Genomic DNA, 20254 nt, shown 5'->3' with positions numbered 1-20254 from the left:
TTTTTCTTTTTTGGTTCATACCTGTGACATTAAGTATGAGGGGAACTACTGTGGTAAGTTCTTCCAATAATGTAATTCTCCCTTAAATTATTTCTTTATTTTATTATTCTAAAACTTGACAAACATCAATATACACAAGCATTTCCACATATACATAAGAATGGAAAGAGTATTGACATGAATGCATGGATCTCTAGTTTGCATTAATAATAAATTCAGTACAGTTGCAAAACTATCATTTTTGCTGAGGCAATGGGTAGATTGCTTCATCATTTATTCTATGAAGTCATGGTCGATCACTAATTGATCTGAATAATTGTCTTTCAAAATACTGTTTTTATAGCATTGGGTTTATATAAAATGCCCTTATTCTATTCAACTCACTCTTGTTTTCTTTTTTTATTGTTGTTATGGTTGGGTTTTTTTGGGGGGCTGGGGGGTGAGGGTTAAGTGACTTGCACAGGGTCACACCGCTCATAAGTTCAAGTGTCTGAGACCAGATTTGAACTCAAGTCCTCCTGAATCCAGGGCCTGTACTTTATTCACTGTGCCACCTAGCTGCCCCCTCAACTCACTCTTGAAGAGTATTTAGAAGCCTACACATGTTTATCTGTATTCATTCTTTTCATCATTTTTACTGAAAAATAATCTTCCAATGTATTCATGTATTGCAATTTTTAGCCATTTTCCTTAACTTATTTTCTATCTTCTTTACTTCCCAGTGTGTCACATAGGATTTTTAAAATAAATGCTACTGGAATGATTTAAAACCTTATAGGGTTGTCCAGGACATTGAAAGGCTAATTGACTTGCCATTTATTAAGCAGCTTTGGGCTAGAACATCTCTCTATCCACTATACCAAACTACATTTCTTTGTGGTAGTATAGTACTCAACAAACATTTCCTGAATTGAAATTTTTAAATCATATTAAGTTCCAGAAGTGACTATCATTCTTATAAACCCTTGCACTTTATTATTTTGATATAAAGAACATCAAACTTTATTATCATACTTATGAAGTCAAATTGTGAAAATCAAATTAACAGTGAGTAAATAGTGCATTAGGAGGCAAGATATCTTTAACGATGTTACTAGTTCTAGTATTGATTGGTTTGCTTTGACACATTCATCATTTTGAAATGACGTGTTGCTTGATGTATATATAGTCTTTTGTCTTGATTTGTTAAGTTAAAAAAGAAGAACTCCTTTCAAAGGACACATATTACAAATTATAAAGTACATTTTGGGGACACATCCAGATTAAAAAATCAGAAATATAAAATGTTGTTAATCACATTAACAAGAGAGCATATCACCACAGAAGAAAAATATGTTCATAAAATAGAAAAATTATTGTCATTATTTGTACTGTTTACACCATTATGTGTATCTGTAGAATTACTAGTCAGTTATACCCTATTATTTTTTCCATCAATTAATGTGTGAAGTTTCACCTTGTATTCCATAAGATTCCGTTTATCTACAAGACTTTAAGCAACTGGTTTTGAAAATTCTTACATCAGAGGAAGTTAAGTTTGAGGCTATCTAGCCAATTCCTCCATGAGGAAACTGAGCCCAGAAAGTTTGAGTGAGTCGTACAAGGTTACACATATAGTAATTTACAAAGTAGGGATTAGGATTCTGGTTTTTAACTCAAAGTCTGGTGCTCTTTCCATATTCAATGAAATTGTCATCCTTTGAAATTGCCAATTCATATATATTTTGCTGTAGGATAGATGAAGTATATTCTCTGTATTACCAATATCATCCTACTTTGTGGGAAAAGATTACTACATTTTGCAAACACAATTAAGTTTAATAATTCAAGTGCATTTGAAGGGAATATAGTTGGACATTATATGATTAATTTCATATATGCTTCATAGAAAATAAGGCCATATAAGCATATTAAGTTTGTGCCTTGACCTGCTCTATATGAGATGAATTACATTTCCTATACATGAATGAACTTGCATTATTTTTATAAACAGTGTTTGAAATATTCTGTAACGAAATATATACTTCTAACGCAATCATTTTAGTTCATTCTGAGTTCATCTGTAAGTTCTTTCAGTTTAAATTTCATTTTCTATGTTCAAATGTTCTGGGGAGTACTCATTTCTTTTGTTATGCTATTAAGTGTTTTTTGTCCTGTTATGTTCCTTTTGGGAGACCTATCATCCTTAGGTTGTCAAGATTGTGTGCTTTGTTTACATAGTGTCTTTTCTTTTAATGTTATTATTTTTTTGCTTCTCTTCTTCTAAATTACCCTTCACTTATGTATTTGCATTCCCAATCCATTATTATTTCTTTTGTTTCTTCAGTGAGGCCTGTCATTGAAGATTTAAGTTTTTCTATTCTACTTATTTATTTTTAGACTTTTAAGTATTTATTTGTTTTATTTTATTATATTTTTTTTGCGGGGCAATGAGGGTTAAGTGACTTGCCCAGGGTCACACAGCTAGTGTCAAGTGTCTGAGGCTGGATTTGAACTCAGGTCCTTCTGAATCCAGGGCTGGTGCTTTATCCACTGTGCCACCTAGCTGCCCCTATTCCGCTTATTTATTAATATTATCGTTATTATTATTATTATTATCATAATTATCCTCATCCTTTTTATTTTTATTATTATTAGTGCAGGGCATAAATTCTGCTCTCATGATTCTCACTTCTCTTTTAAAGCATTCAGGAATAGTATGCTATGGTTCCATGTTCTCTTTAAATTCCAGAGTCCTCTGTCTTGTCAAGTGTTGGGTCATTTCTTTCATCTTACAGTATTTATTCATAAATACCTGAACTCATTTACTAGATCTGGAGGCCACATTGCCTTCTGTTATTATTTTTCTTGTTGGTTTACCTGTGTTCAGGGTCTTTGAATTTTCTTCTTGAAAGCTTTGGTACTTTCATTTCCCCTTCTTCCATTTTCTTTATCATTCACTTACCTACGACCTCCCCTCTGGCTGTGTTTTCCTCAGGGGTTAGATTTCAAAGTGTCTTTGCCTTCTGGCATACTGGACAATTCATGATTCCACAGTCTAGGTCTCTGCCCCAATTGACTTTTGGGTGGTCAGAAATGGCCCAAGCTGTGTGCTCTGTTCTTTCCCTTAGACTTGATAGAGCTCAGCACAGCCTCCCAAGTGCCTAGTGTTTTGTTCTATGATTTGTCCCAGTCTGTATCTTCTTCAGTTCTCTGGCCCAGAATCAAAAGTTCAGAGCTTTGCAGCTCTATTTGCCTTGGCACTGACAGTTCAGAACTTCTCAACATTGCTGTTCTCAGGTGGTAACCCCCAATAGAATTTTGCTTCTAAAAGGCTGTGGCTGGGCTGGCTGTTGAGGGCTGAGTAAAGTTCTGTAGCCTGAAACTGGGGTTTCTATAGCACTGGAAAAAGGGAAAAGTGAATTCATTGTGGGTGACAGTTTTGTGGTAAACCCTTGTTGGGTTCTTGAGTCTTCTAGTGCAGCCTCTCCAGTAACATAAGAAGTGGGGAAGGAGTAGCTAGTGAGCTCAGAGTTGATAAGCTGTAATTCATTTTTTTAAAACTTCTTTTGGATTCTGGTTGTCCTAGAACATGAAGACAGCTAAAGTTGCTTTATCTTTGGTATGTAATTTCTATTTTAGAAAGGTGTGAGAGGTTATGGGGATCAGAGAAAATGTCTGGTCCTTTATCTTGTAGCTCACATGACCTGGAAGTCTTAGTTTATTCTAAATTTAAAAAAACAAAACTGAGATGATGTTGCTTGCATTTCTTTTTTCACTTAACTTGCATTTCAACGACCAACAGATTAGCCTACCAACAAATAGTTGGTGGTAATTTTTTATAATATACTTTCTTGTGAAATTGAATTTTCCAAAACAGTAGACTTTTATTTTAAGAATCAAAACATGAAGTAGAAATGTTCCTATTTATATTATATTTATGAAGCTGCCTCCATCACAATACCATATTACTGGAAGATGTGATACATTTTAAAATGTTTTGTCTTTTAGGGAATACCTGGATTTCCTGGAAGCCAAGGATTAGTGGGACAAAAGGTGACTATTGATTAGATTTATAAGATCTTATCTGTCTACTTAAATAAATAAATAAATAAAAGTAATATATTTGTTGTACTTATGCGATCAAGATGGATGGATAGATAGATATATACATCATAGATAGAGATACACCACACACACACACACACACACATGCACGCACACATATACATAAGCACTTCACAACAAATAACTGCTGTGTCAAATATTTTTGTCAACATAATTGATATTTTTTAACTTAATTTCAGGTACCTCTAGGTAATACATTAATATAGTTCTTTGTCTATTTGTGTTTCCCCAAAAATCCTTACCTCCCTAAAGATGATTTCCCACTCCTGTTTTCTTTCTGCCCCTTCCCCAGAGTATTTTTAGCACTTTATCCTTCTTTAGTAAAAAGGGGGAATGTTCATTCACCTCTGTTTTCCCTCTTCTAGATTTTCTCAAGTTCCCTCTGGCCCTTCATTTTTCCCAACTCTATATAGTGAAAAACTAAAAGGAATGAATCAATGAATTAATGAATGAAAAGCATTTATTAAGGACTTACTATATGCCAAGCATGCTGTTAAATTTTGAGACTAAAAATATAAAAGAAAAGACAGTCCCATGTATTCTGTGGGCTAATATTCTGATTCAGGGAAACAATATATGAAGGAGGGTATTGGGCATGGATAGTAATTTAAGTCTGAACAAATACAGGCAGAATGAGTGTAGTCATAAAGGAGTTCAAGAAATGATGAAAAAGTTGATTGGTTAAGTCATGTTCCAAAATTGAGGGGGTGGACATATGGAGGTAAGGGTTTCAGAGCAGCAGCAAGGAGATGGATATTGCTGTGAAGGGGATGGCCAAAAAGTATGACACCACCCCATGACTCTACTGAAATAGACTTGACAAGGCAGTCATCAATCCAGACAACTTGAGCCCCAGGGCAGAAATTCTTCCAGGAAGGAAGTAAATGGAAGCTATAAAGGTCCAATTAGTATTTCATCATTTCTTCCATCCTTTTTTCCATGTCAAGATGTTAAAAAGAAAAAAAAATACTGGGAAAGATATCCCCCAAAGAGAAAAGTTAAAAATTATTTTCATGAAGGTTTTTAATTTGATCTACATTTAATTTTAGGGAGAAATTGGGCCTCCTGGACCACAAGGAAAGAAAGGAGCACCTGGCTTAAATGTATGTTAATATAATTCTTTTAAGTAATCCCTGTGTTACACTGTATAACAATGGATGCTATAGATAATTTAGGAGGAAAACAAATTATTTAGCTACCTGTTTAAAAACTTTTAATGTCCCAGAATAGTACTTGTAATACAGAGATAAAACAGAGCTTGTTTATGACATATTTGATACAGAACTGACATAGAAACAAAACTGACTTGGAAACTCAGAAAGTTTAGCTTCGCTATTTTTCTCACTAACACCACATGCCCCACAACCTCAGTCTTGTTAAGTTTGTCCCCTCAATGGATATAATAATAAGAACTAGAATGAACCCTAACCTTTTGGGATTTGTAAATACTCTAGACCTTTCTTGATATTATGGAGATATACAAGTTGTCCCAAAAGTCTGTTCAGTTGAAGCTTAAAAACTGCACTAACACTTCTGGGATACCCCATATAAACAGATGATAAGTTTTAGAGATGGAGAGTCCCTAGAAAGCATTCAGTTCAATCCCTTATTTTTGAACAAACAGGCCCAGAGAGATGTAGTGACATTCAAGTCATGCAGTTAATAAGTACCACAGCCAAGTTTTGAACCAAGAATGTATGACTTGAAATCTCATGGTATATCCCCTGTATCACAAAACAGATGAAAGAATTGGAAAGAAATAAAAGAGGGAAAAAAATACAACAAAGTGACAGCTTGGAGTTTAAAGTAGGACTTCATAAAGCGACCAATTCTGCAAATAAATTTTTGAACCACTAAGTAGCAAATAAGCTGTGCTGGGTGAGTGTTTTTGCCGCTGCCTTCTGAGGCTTAACTAAAGAGCTAGTTCAGTGGTGGGAAGTATATTCTAACATGATGCAATATGCCTGCATGTGAATTAGGAGAGTGTTTGCCAATAAGCAGAAACAATTACAAAATTTGAGTGATTCCCAACCCTGGTTTTGACATTCCAATGTGACATTCTAATTATCCCAAAAGACAAAATTAATTTTAATTAAGTTGACTGTTTTAAATATAAAAATACCCACCCATTATATGACATTGTTGCATGGCAGGGAGAGGAGTGTAGGGAGGGAGAAAGGGAGAGGAAACAAGCAGATGATAATAATATAGTTCCAAGAAGGTTTTGTTGGTCCTGACTGCTATGGCTGTTTCCAGAAAGACTTAATAAAGGGCAGCTGTTAGGAAGCAGGTATGATGAAAGGATCACTGTACTGGGAATTAAAAACCTTGCTCTTCTAGCCTCAGCTTCATCACTAGCTGGCAATGGCCTTGAATGGCTTCTCTTTTCAAACATTTCAAATCAACAGCCTGTGAAATGGGGGGATTGGATATCTCCAAAGTCCCTTGAAGCTTAGATGGTCTATGCTTGTGCTCTGTTCACAGACTCTGGCCTATGAAAACTGAAGGCCAAACACAATCTTCTCAGTTCACTCTATATAGGTAAATTAGAAACAGGAATTTTTTGAAATCAATCAATTAATCAATAAACATTTATTAAGTGCCTACTAAATTCCAGGCACTGTGCTAACCACTGGAATCAGTACTCAGCAGCATTCATGGTGATGGCTTCAAGACCAGCTTTTCCTGATTTGCCAATCAAGGAGACTGTTATTTAGGCTCGACCTTCCAATACCATGCTGAAGTTTTTTGAAAATTTCTTTTGGAAGTGCCAAGAATGGAAAGCACAAATTCTTTGTAATGTTAAAATTAATGAAAATCATATGGGACATATGACTCTATAAAGATTCCTAAACTTATTGCTAAAAATGTTTGTTGATTTTAGCCTATAAATTCTTTTATCTCCAATTTAGTATCTCATTAAAACTGATAAGTTCTGTATTTTGTAATTTATGACATTTATTAATTTAATTTCATGAGCCTTAAAAATGCATCAGATGTTCTACGTACTGGAAAATGTGAAATTTTTGGTGGACTTTATTGATGAGTAAACATCAAGATTCCCCCACCCCCAAATGTCAATGCAGTTTTTGAGTGGGATGAGGAAAGAAGGTATATTGTAAGAAGAATACTTCTTTTTTCTTTTCAGAAGGATTATTTTTCGCTGAGTTTTTCTGTAAAGAGATGAGAAAGAAACAAACCTGATAATTTGTCTCAATGGCCAAATTAGTAATAAAAAAGAAAAATATGAAAGGCAGAGTAATATAGTGTGTAGTAGGCCATCCTTGGGACCAAGAAAAAACTGGTTTCAAGTGTATTTCTTACACTGGCTACATGACCACTTAACCTCTCATTGATCAAGGCATCTCTTTAAGGCTCTAAATTGCAGAGAAGGGACTGTATACCTACTATAGTCAAGGTAGTTTCTTCATTTAAGAATTTGAAAAATCAGTGAAATCACAGGTCTAGTCCTCCTTCTAAATATTAAGCTTTGACTATCTGTTTCAGTGATTCCTACAATTTACATCAATGAGATCAATTAGTAGAATTTTATGTAATTATACTATTACATACAATTATATATAGAGAGATATTATATACACACAATTATACTATTGTTCTAACAGGCTAAGGGGCACCACAACACACTTAGCTGTGGTGTATTGTATTACTGTGACAAAGAAACTATTTATGTCATTATTTAATGGATAGCTTTCTTGTTGAAATCCTATGATTAATACAAAGGATGGCTTCTATATAGCTTGAAACCAGTTTTGTTTTCTTCTTGGCATAATTTTTTACTTAGAGAAAATTAGAATTTTTCCTAGTAAAACAATCTTATTTTTATCACAGAGAAGAGGAAGAGGGAAGAGTATGCAAATGACTTTTTATAAAAACAATCTTGGGGCAGCTAGGTGGCTCAGTGGATAGAGCACTGGCCCTGGATTCAGGAGTACCTGAGTTCAAATCCGGCCTCAGACACTTAACACTTACTAGCTGTGTGACCCTGGGCAAGTCACTTAACCCCAATTGCCACACTAACAAAAAAAAAAAATTAAAAAAAAAAAACAATCTTCTCTATGTCAAGTAATGGATTTTATTAGTTAACTATCAGAGAAGTGGAATTAGTCAGTGGTTAGCTCTTCTACAGATAAAATAAGATATTAAATCATTCTTTTACCCTTTGTTGGAAGTTATTTTTGAGGGGCAGGAAAGGGATGAGTTTACTTCCAAATTGTTCAATTGAAATCTTTCATTTATTTTATCAAGTTTGAAATATTAAAAGTTGCTTTCTGGAGATTTCATTTTTTAAAATTACAGGGTTTAATTGGCCTTGATGGATCACCTGGTCAGCCTGGAACACCTGGATTGAAGGTAAGATACAATTTAATTAGTTACAATGGAATCTTGTGTAACCAGGCTTAATATTTTAATTGTTTCTTCATAATCTAAGCCATTCTGGATATTTATAATTTCCATAGGTGATGTAAAGAGATTTTTCTTTTTTTTCTTTTCCTCACCTCTTCTGTCATCTCCTCTTTTCTCTTCTCCTCTCCTCTTCCCTTCTTTTCTCTCAATGAACAATCATTTATGCAGAGCTTGCTATGTACCAGGACCTGTGCTAAGCACTGGGAATACATAGAAAAAACAAAAACAGGAGGGCCGTTGTATCTAACCTTAGGGAAAATGAACTGCTGCTGACTTTCAGAAATGGATACATTCTTACAATCCTCTTGAGTTCTTTGAATTTTTTAGGACACATGCTCCCCAGCCCTGAAGCTTTCCTGGGTTCAGTGACTGATTGTCTGGCACACATTGCTGATGCAGTGACTGAAATATATCAGTGTATTCTCAAAAGTCAATGAAAGAAATAACATGTCTTTCTAGAAAAAGAGACCAGTTTATTTCTTATTCTTTTCTAGAATTAGGACAATATTTTATGTGCTTCAAAAATGCAGTGGTTATAGTACCCAATTGTACCCATTTTTCACATGGCAAGAATACTTTTTTATGCATTGACCCCACTTAACAGCTTGAAAATCTATATCTTGACAATTGAATCAGATTTTAAATGTCACCATTCAGGGAAACATTACAAAGAATTACAAATGTAAGTTAAGAACCTTTTTGTTAAATGAAAGTTAATTTCAATAATTCATTAATTTCTGTTATAAATTTCAATTTTTGAATATATTCTCTTTAAGTGAGGCACAAGTACAACTGCCCATCTAGGGGAAATTCTTTACAACAGAATATTTGGTAATGACTTGTTTTTTTTCCTACTAAACATAAACATATCTTGGCACCTGCTATGCATAAAAATAAAATGGGAAGAAATATATCATTTGATTTATTCTGTCATATCTCTTAGATGAAGAAAAAGGATGAAATCTAATTAGAATAGGCAAGCAATAAACCAACTTTTTTTCAGGTATAATAAATGAGTCTTGATTCTCTTCATTAGCATAGGGCTAATTTGCATAGTATAAATATGAATGCATTGCTAATTTGGGGAGGAGAGGTAAAGCCTAGACCTACTGGTTTCTGATGCCTTGGTATCGCCTTGTAGAAAGCTATTGCAGTAGTCCAAAGGGAGGAGATTAGACCTAGACCTAGGATGCTGGCCATTTTAGTAGAGAGAAGGAAATGGAAGCATGAGGTATTGCAAAGACAGAATCAAACTAGACTGCAAAGTATTAGATATATACATTTGAACAAGGAAGAGTTAAGTTTGAATTCAAATTTATGGATATTAATGATTGAGAGAATAGTAATACCCTCAATATAAAGGGATAGGTTTCATTGGAGAAAATGATGAGATCAACTTTTAAATATTGGGATTGAAATTTCAGTGGGACGTCCTGATGTAGGTGTCCAGTGCACAAGTAATGTAGAACTGAAAGTCAGGAGAGAAGTTAAGAATGTATTTGTCTGCATATGTATGTGCATATTCACACATATATACACTATATATATATATATGTGTGTGTGTGTGTATACATACTATATATGTGTGTATGTGTATATACACATATTTATATTTTATATATGCATCTATTTATTTATATTGCATTACTCTGTGCAATGTATTAATTCAGTTAGTATATATGCATACTTGTATGCATACATGCCCATGTATGGAGTCCTTCATATTGAAATGATAGTTCAATTAATGGGAACTAGTCACCAAGGAAAAGGAAGCAAAGAGAGATGAGAATCCATGACAGAGCTTTGGAAAGTACTTATGTCTGGATAAATTATCAATAGAAGTGACTTAGAAGGAACAATTATGCAGTGTTCAAAATATGGTTTCTGAAACATACATCTCACCACTTGACATAGATGTAATAGATTAAAGATGCAGAAGGACACATATATGTTAAGACATTGTCAATGTGTGGATTTGCTTTGCTGGACAATGCATGTATGTTAAAAGAGAGGGTTTTTCTTTTTTTTTTTTTCATATGTGAGGGGAGCTTGGGTAAGTTAGTGTATAGTAATAAAGAGGTAATGGTCCCATTGTAGCTTGCTACAGTGAAGCAATATTCAGAGTATTTTTCTCAGTTCTGAGTGAAACATTTTAGGGATAGAGATATTAACAAGCTATAGTTTTTGAAGAGAGAATCTAGGAGGAGAAGAGACACAAAACTACCATATTCAGTGTTAAGGGCTAAAATTCTAGCTAAACTGTCTAAAATATCTAATGAGTGGTCGCCAATAAATTATAAGCTTTAGCAAGAGTTAGACTTTTAAGCATTTATTAAGGAGAATAAGAATTTGGTAAAGAGAGAGAAAGGCATAGATTCCTATCTATTAAAGGGAGAGCACATTTCTAGCTCCGCTCTCCACCCGAGTCCCAAGGAAAGAGCGTGAGACCGAGCGCCAGTCTCTTCCTTCCTCCTCCCACTAGCCCGCGTCACTTCCTGATGCCCGGTCTTGCCCTCAAAGACCTTCGCTTCATGGGCAGAACAGAACAGTAAGTATCCAGCAGGTGGCGTCATTCCAATCGTTACAGTCCCCCCTGTTGTTCCTCAAGAAACAAAATGTTTCCTTGACGGAACAGTAAAAACAATATAATAACTATTGCTAACTAATAATATGTGAACAACAATATAGAAAAGGAAGAGAGGAAAGTTTTGTCCAGAGGGGCAATTTTTTTGTCCTCATGAACCAACGCTTTGACATTGGTCTTGCAAAGGGAGGGCCTCTGCAGAGAATACATGTTACAGATGGTGTATATTATAACAGAAAGAGAAAAAAAACAACAAAAACAACAAATCAAAACTGTTCATTTAAAGTCTCTGAAAGTCTTTTCTCAGATGTCCTCTAGGTGTAGTCGAGGACTGGAAGTCTTTTCAGGGGTTGATGTGTGGATGCTGGTAATCAGCCAGGAAAATTTCCTACAAAATTGAGCTTAACACAACTTTAAAATAGCTTTGTCAATAATCAAATCAAACAATGAAAGTTCTCAAAAACATGTCTAAGGGAATTCAGAATCTTAGTTGTTACACATGAAACATATAATAAAACAAAAATTGAACCATTCTTTAAAATTATAATATTACTATAGTCCCCCCCCTTATGGAGGGTAATTGAGAAGACAATTGCTGCAATATTAATTAATAAAAATAATTTTTATCTTTGTTTTATCACTTTTTGCATCATCTGCCTAATTATCCTCATGCCATTATGAGAAATTAAAAAATCTAATATAATTGGTAACAGGTGTCAAGGCCAAATTCAACACTTTATTTATCATGACACCTGAGATAATTATGGGGGTTACCATAAAAGAACAGAGAAATGATAGGATTTGAGCATTCCCACACTTGAGCAATATGTACTCTCCATGCAGTATGCCAGGCTTAAAATAGGTGGATGGAATACATGTCCATGCCACCGAACATATTGGAGGAAACTGAGTCAGACTTAATCAGATGCATGGGATTGAGATGTCCATGGCATCAGGCATATAGGAGGGAGCATAGAAGCCAGGTGTAGAAGTGAGATGGGTGGGATCAATACTTCCAGCCATCTGTACAATATTGTGGGGAAAAATAAAATAAAATATTAAACCAAGAGAATCCAACCTCAACATTAGTCAAAAGCCGTTCCCTCGGCCATACCTTGACTTCATGCATGTCTCCCCTCATGTGACAGTTCAGTGTCTGCTCTTGCATGTATTCGTCTTGTGATTGGATGGCATCTTGGCCAACTGGCATCTGATAACTCAGAATAAAGGCAATTAATGTCTTAAATGATAAGTTCCCATAATCCAAGTCTCATATGGATTTAAAAATTGAGGATAATAAATGATTGCAAAAATGTGAATACATTTTGACTCAGAATATAATATATAATTATGCAACAATTTCAAATAATACCTTTTTTTTACTTAGTATACAATTACTTTTGTGAAAAATCTGAACATATTTAAATACAAGTTAAAGCACAACACAATCCTAAAGAAAACTTTTTTTGAAAAAAAGAAAACTTTTACAAACATTCCCCTCTTTTTTTTAAAAATATGCTTATCAAAAATAATACTTCTAGAATCAATTTACACTTGCCATGGCAACCAATTTGCCAAGGAAATACTTTAAAGAGTTTGATCAAATAATCAGTTGAGAAAAAATAACAAAAACAAACAACTCAGAATATGGGAACACAATACTCCTAGAATTAACATTGTATTATGAAATCAAAACCATCTTGCAATGTTTCAAAATTAGAGATGAATAAATAGAAAAAAATACACATGGAACAATAAAAGACAATGAAATTCAAACTAGGGAAATCTAAATGAATATGAACTTAATATTAATAAGAGTATTATAAAATATAAACTTGATCATATGACTATAAAAAGCTTTACAAATATTCTCCTTGTTTTAGAAACTAAGTATAAGACACAATCTCAAAAGCATGAAAATCTCTATGAAAATAAACCCATACCATTAATTTCAAAATGTATATATAATAGCATAGAAATCCTATATAACCTCTGAACTGACATTATTACTCTGAGTGAATTCAGAACACTTTTGATTCCGATATCTAAAATCCCCAACACTCATATCAATATCTTGCTGTTTACTTCTACATTTCTGTAAAATGTATACCCTTCCATGGCAAAAGAAGCGGAGTCTTGGACTATGTTGATGATTGTCATTCTTATTCAGCTTGAGTTTTTCTTCTTTAACCCCTCTATATTGTCTGTCAGTCTTTTCACCATACAAATGCTTTATAAGAATACTAATTAAAGACAAAAGCAGGTTAGCAAAATTATGAACAAAACAGGCATATGTGGAATTTAAAGGGCTTTCTAAGGTTGTCTCAGAAGCACATCCAGGCTGGGGAAGGGCTGAGCCTGAAGCTGCAAATGCAGTTACAGAAAGTTGAGCATGCGCATCAGATCTCTGGACTTCCCAGGCAGGGGAAGCTATGGGCTTGGCCATAGGAGGAGTAGAGGGTGGGGTCTGGAGAGGAGGGGAGGGACCAGAGCAATTTGAATCAGACTTGATTTTGAACTCAGGCCTGGATTCCTCTTCCCCCACTTTGCCTCCAGGTGCTAGGGGATTAAAAGCTTCTAGAGGGTGGGTCATTGCCTCCAGGCATGCAAAATTAAAGCAACAATTACTGTTAGAACTGGGAAAAGCTGCGGGAATCTCTTCAGGTTTCTCTGAAAAAGCATGGTTGGGAGAGGGAGAGATATTTCCTTGTGTGAGTAAGTTGCTGGCTCTTTTAACAAAAATAAAAAGAAAAATAGAAAATCCACAAAAACAAAGCATTAACATGATCTTATCTCCCATTTGTCTGGTTAAACAGACTAAAATCAAAAATAGGGTAATTAGGGAGTTTAAAAGGTCCATTTGAAAAAATTTAAAGGAAAACACAGCCAGTACGCCAGTACTTAGCAGTTAAAGGGAGAGGGTAGAGAAAATTTCTTACCCAACCAGAAGATCAGAAGAAGACTGAGGTTTAGCTTTCCTCTTCGTGGTCAGCCATCTGTTAAGGGCTAAAATTCTAGCTAAACTGTCTAAAATATCTAATGAGTGGTCGCCAATAAATTATAAGCTTTAGCAAGAGTTAGACTTTTAAGCATTTATTAAGGAGAATAAGAATTTGGTAAAGAGAGAGAAAGGCATAGATTCCTATCTATTAAAGGGAGAGCACATTTCTAGCTCCGCTCTCCACCCGAGTCCCAAGGAAAGAGCGTGAGACCGAGCGCCAGTCTCTTCCTTCCTCCTCCCACTAGCCCGCGTCACTTCCTGATGCCTGGTCTTGCCCTCAAAGACCTTCGCTTCATGGGCAGAACAGAACAGTAAGTATCCAGCAGGTGGCGTCATTCCAATCGTTACATCAGGTATATATAGGAGACAGCTCTAACTAATTTTGAAGACAGATTGTTGGAAATCATAAAAGTCTTATTTTAGAGTGATTCAGAAACATGAAGTCCTCCCAAATTTAATAATATTCAGTTTGATTATTATGTTTTTGTGATTTAAACAATTATTTTAACAGATCTTCATAAGTACCTTTAGTGAATATGCATGACTAAAGTTTATTGCTTCAACCTCCAACAACAAACTAAGAAAAAAGGCAAAGCAAAAACTCTTCTTACTATTCCATTAACAGGGAAATAGAGGTGAACCTGGCATTCAAGGAATATCTGGACCTCCGGGGATCAAGGTAGTGAATCATAAATGAGGAAGACCATTTTCTCCTATTTATTAAATAAAAAAGGTTTAAATATAATGAATGTTAAAAGGTTTTCCTTTTTTTAATACATGGAATTAATCAGTACAACTATTATGAATACAAACTAAATAAGTAGCCATAACCAATGTGGGCTTACTTTGCTTCTCTTTTGATCATTTCCCATTATTTGAATAATGGCACACATGACAGTGTTGACCCACCATTAGCAATGATGCACATTTGAGTTGTTGTTGTTTTTTCTAAATAGCATTGATAGTATTTGTTTCATTTTTTTGCTGGTCCACCCATAGTCTCTTCTCATGCCATTGGAAACAAAGGTCATGGAATTAGGATTCCACGGGTCAGGCTGATCCAAGTTTAATTTTGTCTAAGACTAAGACATTTTTGTTACTTTTATTTTCTCCATATCAAATATTGGGCTGTCAGTGTTCATTATGGGGATATTTGTATCATATTAGCATTCAGCCCTTCCATAAGTTTATCATGTCCCAGGCACTTTGCTAAATTATGGGAATACAAAGAATAAGTAACAGCAAGTGTTTTCCATTGCCCAAAGACTTTCCCATAGATTTTCTAATGGGCATTAGCTTCCTGAATATACAAAAGTGAAAGCAGAAGATCCCACTCTGGGCCTGGTTCAACTACTATGAAGATAGCTGAGCAGAATATAATTGGCATTTAAACTTATCTAATTAAATATCCTGGAAGTAGTTCAGGATGATTTCCTTTACCTTTTAAATATATGATTCAGTGGAAAGAAAACTGGATTTAAAGTTAGAGGACATGGGATCACATTCCAGCTTTACTCTTTATCAACTGCTTAAACTTGGGAAAATAATAGATTCTCTAGACCTCAGTTTTCCTCATTGAAAAATGAAGTGGTTGGTTTATATTACTTCTAGCATATCTAGCAGTTCTTTCTCTATGGTACTATAATCCTGTAACTTGTCAAAATATGTAAATGTAGCTTCTAGTGAGAAGCAAAGAATATCTCCTATAAGACAATGGCTTTTTATGGTCTGAAAGAGAGAATTACCTCCCTTATTATGATGGAAAAGCTTTCAAAGGTCAGGACTGGAGGGAATGCATTTTAAAATTAAGTTATAGAAGTTCCCCTAGTCTGACTGTCAATTTAATAATAGCAATATGGGAAAAATAGTTACATGGAGCAAATAAATTTGGCAGTAAAGGAAAAAGAGCTAGCATACAATAATATCAGCATAGTCTTAATTATGTAACTGCTATGTTTCAGGACTGTTCTATTCACTCTAAGAGATACAGAAATGGTTATAATAGATCACTGCCCTCAATGTAATCACAGTTTGTACATGTCAAAAATAATGAAAAATATACTAAATTACTAAGTATACTAAATTACTAAGTATATTAAGAAGGTTCAGAGGAAGATGAAGCATCTTTCAGATTGGAGAACTAGGGTTGGTTTCATAAAGGAGGTGACATTTGAATATTGTGACATGATCTAATGGAAAGGGCAAACAATGTATGTAGAGTGAAAAGTTGTCGTCATTTTTTAAAATTGTGTCTGATTCAGTGACTCCATTTGGTGTTTGTTTGTTTTTGCCATTTCCTTCTCTAGCTCATTTTACAGATGAAGAAACTAAGGCAAACAGGGTTAAGTGACTTGCCCATGTCACATATCCAATAAGTGTCTGAGGCCAGATTTGAACTCAGAAACAAGTGTCTTCCTGACTCCAGTTCCAGAACTTTAATCTACTGCCCCACCCAACTGCCTCAGGACATGTACTCAAATTTCAAATCTGACCTCTATTACATTTTTGAACTTATAAAAGTCATTTAACCTCCTTGGGTCTTAGTTTCCTCATTTGTAGAATGAGAAAGTTGGAGCAGATGGTTTATAAGGACCTTTTACTTCCTGGTCTATGATACATATAAACAATAAACTCGAAGACTTTCTGTAGGTAGTATATTTATGTCATAAATTTTGCAAAATACTTGATATACATTATCTCCAATGAAGGAGTAGTTTAAACAGAACTGGAAAAGAGTGTTTTGTATCTAAGAAAAAGTATAAAATTTAAGTAACAATAAAAAAAATCAAAAAGACAACAGTACACATTTATTACACATTTATCATGGCTGAAGTACCGTGCTAAGAAATGGTGATGCAAGAAGGGCAAAGGAAGTTTCTATTCTCAAGGAGCTTGGGCTTTGAGGTACAAAGGTGTAAAATACTTCAAAATGACAATAGCCATAATTTCATGAATGGGGGTTCTACCTGAATAGAATTAGATAAATCCTTCAGAATTATCTGATAGCCTTCATGAGGCTTTCTGTACCTATGGCACAAATAAATGAATAAAGAAACAAACAAATACATTTTTGGCAATCTTCTGGTGATAGCCCCCCACATTTTGCTATGTTTGTGTGTGAATGGCAGTTTTTTCTCAGGCCCATACTTGAAGGGTCTACAATTGTGTATGTCAGAACCTGCTAAAGTCTGTCTTCCAGTGACCTATGGCCACTTCCAAGTGGAGAAAACATTTTTTAAAAAAACTTGCTAGTAAAAAAAGTAAGTAAATAGATAACTGAGATGAAGATTTCAGTTGACTAAGAGAAATAGACACAAGAAAATAAAATTGTAACTTCATTTGACTTTCTGAACATAGGTAGTATGTACAACACAAATCAGTCACTTTGAAAGACCTAATATGTGAATTCCACATTTCAAATATTAGTGTTTTGAGGAAAGGCAATGGGGTGTGTTTAGTCTAATTAGATCTAGCATATCAATGATATTTATGGAACCATTCTATTTCCTAGGGAGAACCAGGAGTATCAGGCCCCCCAGGAGAACCAGGATACCCAGGCTTACCTGGGACACCAGGGAAAAAGGTATGTATTTATGAGGCCTTCCTTTTAATAAACCCTTTTCATGCATTTTTTCATTTCATAAAAGTAATACAGTTAGAATATATCATTGTTAGTTTTTGGAATTTATTACATGCTTTATTATTTTTTTACAAAGCATTTATTTTCTCTCCTTACACTCTCCCATATGGAAGGAAGTGAGGAAGAAAGGAAGGCAGGCAGGAAAGAAGGAAGGAAAGAAGGAAGGAAGGAAGGAAGGAAGGAAGGAAGGAAGGAAGGAAGGAAGGAAGGAAGGAAGGAAGGAAGGAAGGAAGGAAGGAAGGAAGGAAGGAAGGAAGGAAGGAAGGAAGGAAGGAAGGGAAGGATGGAAGAAGGAAGGAAGGGAGGGAGGGAGATCTCATAATAAAAATACCTAGTCATGGGGCAGCTATGTGGTGCAGTTGATAGAGCACTGGCCCTGGATTCAGGAGGACCTGAGTTCAAATCCGGCCTCAGACACTTAACACTTACTAGCTGTGTGACCCTGGGCAAGTCACTTAACACCAATTGCCTAAAAAAGAAAAATACCTAGTCATACCAAGCATGTTTCCTCATTGGCCATGTCCAAAAATGTATGTTTTCTTCTGCACTTGAGTCCATCATCCTTTTGTCAATAAGTGTGTAGCATACTTCCTTAAGGGCTCTCTGCAATTGAAGTTTGTTAGTGCATTGGTCAGAGTCCTTATAACATTTAATGTTGTTGTTCAGTACAATGTGGCTGCCATGTGATAATCTTCTCCTGGTTATGCTCACTTTAATTTCTATCAGTTCATATAAGTTTTTCCCATTTCCTCAGAAACAGTCATAAGAAACTTTCCATATATATGGGAAGATTTGTTATTATACAAAAAAGAAACTTTGTTTCTTATTGTATAATAAAATTATTCCCAAATATATGCTATGATTTATATAGTTATTTCCTAATAATCGTCTATCCCTTAGTTTCTTTTTTTTGTTACTACAAAAAGAGCTGCTATATATACATATACAATACAAACATGTATATATGTATGTGAATGCACACACACATGCACACATATATACATACATGCATTATACATGTAACTATGTACACAGAGATACATATATCTGTGTATACAGATACATATCTAAAACTATGTCTATTTGTGCCTGTATCTATATGTATGCTTTATATATGTATGTACATATACACATACAGACATATGTCTATGTGTCTGTATATGTATATATGTACGAATATATATATATATATATATATATATATATATATACAATAAAGTACACATATATGTACATGTATATATGTGACTTGCTTGGGTTCACACACTTGGGCAGATTTGACCTCCTGAAGATGAGTGTCCCTGATTTCAAGCCCACTATCCTCTATCTACTCTGTCCCCTAGCCCACCTATATTCCTTTTGCTCCTTCTTTGATCTTTTTGTGCTATAATCCTAGTAGTAGGAATGCTAAGCCATAGTTTATTGACTTTTGGGATGTAGTTCCAAATTCTTTTTCAGAATGACTATACCAATTCACAGGTCTACCAACATTTACTTGGGTACCTGTTCTCCCATAATCCCTCTAATATGTCATTTTCTTCTTTTGTCATTTTTACTAATTTAATTTCCATTTCTCTAATTATTAGAGATTTTGAGTATTTTTTAATATGCTTATTAACAGGATTTCTTCCTTTGAAAACTGCTCATTACCTAGTTTAAAAACTCTCTAAATCTCTCTGTTTCTCTGTCTCTCTCTAGTACCTGATGAATGTTCAGCATTGTGATACAATGCCCACTCATGGATTCTCATGTATATTCATATCACATATTATTTAGATGATAGTACCCTAGAAGGTAGTTGCTTTCACCAAGTCTCTAGAATATAGAGGGTTGAGTAAAGTTATTTAGTCAATTCAGACAGTAAGAATTATTTTAAAAAATTAATCTGTGCCATATCCACTCACTTTAATGGTCTTCACAGAAGCACAGAAAACATGGTGGGCTATCAGGTATTGAACTAACAAGTAAAGGGGTTTTTTTGGGTTATAATATTAAGTATGAAAACATATCCTTCTTAATAAATTGGCAAATGAATAGAATGAGTTTAAATGTCCTATATGTTCAGGTGGGTTAGAAAGCAAAAAATGCTTGTTGAAGAGAATTCAGAATAACCTGTAGGTGAGATGATGGTACCAAGTTAACTGGAAAAGCAAGGGATTTGAGCATAGGAGAAATAAAAAATAAAACTTCTCTATTTACTGAAAGTTATGGATCATATATGTGTTCATTTATGGCTAGTGTCCTGAGTGAACAGACACTTTGTAGAATAAATGTCTATGTATTTATCATCAAAATTATATATTATAAGTTGTGTTCCCCAAAATTATTCATTTCAATCCTCAGAGATTCACATTGACTTCTCTGGAACATATCCATTCAGCTGGAGCTCTGTGCTCTCAAGTGATTATTAATTTGAACTCTGAGCTCCTATATGGGGCCAAAATAATGCACGGGAGGAGGGGAAAGAAAGACAGTCCAAATGTCTGGTTCATTG

At 34.6% G+C, this 20254-nt stretch overlaps 1 protein-coding gene across 1 annotated transcript in view; it reads left to right on the top strand.

The window, feature by feature from the left end:
* The window catches only part of COL21A1 (collagen type XXI alpha 1 chain), a 236272-nt gene that overhangs the window by 191178 nt on the left and 24840 nt on the right, over nt 1-20254 (top strand). Inside the window, exons 18-22 of the mRNA XM_044000075.1 lie at nt 3991-4035; nt 5157-5210; nt 8428-8481; nt 14746-14799; nt 17632-17703. Coding sequence (XP_043856010.1) covers nt 3991-4035; nt 5157-5210; nt 8428-8481; nt 14746-14799; nt 17632-17703 — 279 coding nt within the window. The remainder of the gene's footprint in view (nt 1-3990; nt 4036-5156; nt 5211-8427; nt 8482-14745; nt 14800-17631; nt 17704-20254) is intronic.

Source organism: Dromiciops gliroides, chromosome 4 (assembly GCF_019393635.1).
Source record: "Dromiciops gliroides isolate mDroGli1 chromosome 4, mDroGli1.pri, whole genome shotgun sequence".
Taxonomy (NCBI): Eukaryota; Metazoa; Chordata; class Mammalia; order Microbiotheria; family Microbiotheriidae; genus Dromiciops; species Dromiciops gliroides.
Note: the sequence above shows the minus strand (reverse complement) of the source record. Positions and strands in the feature narration are given on the sequence as shown.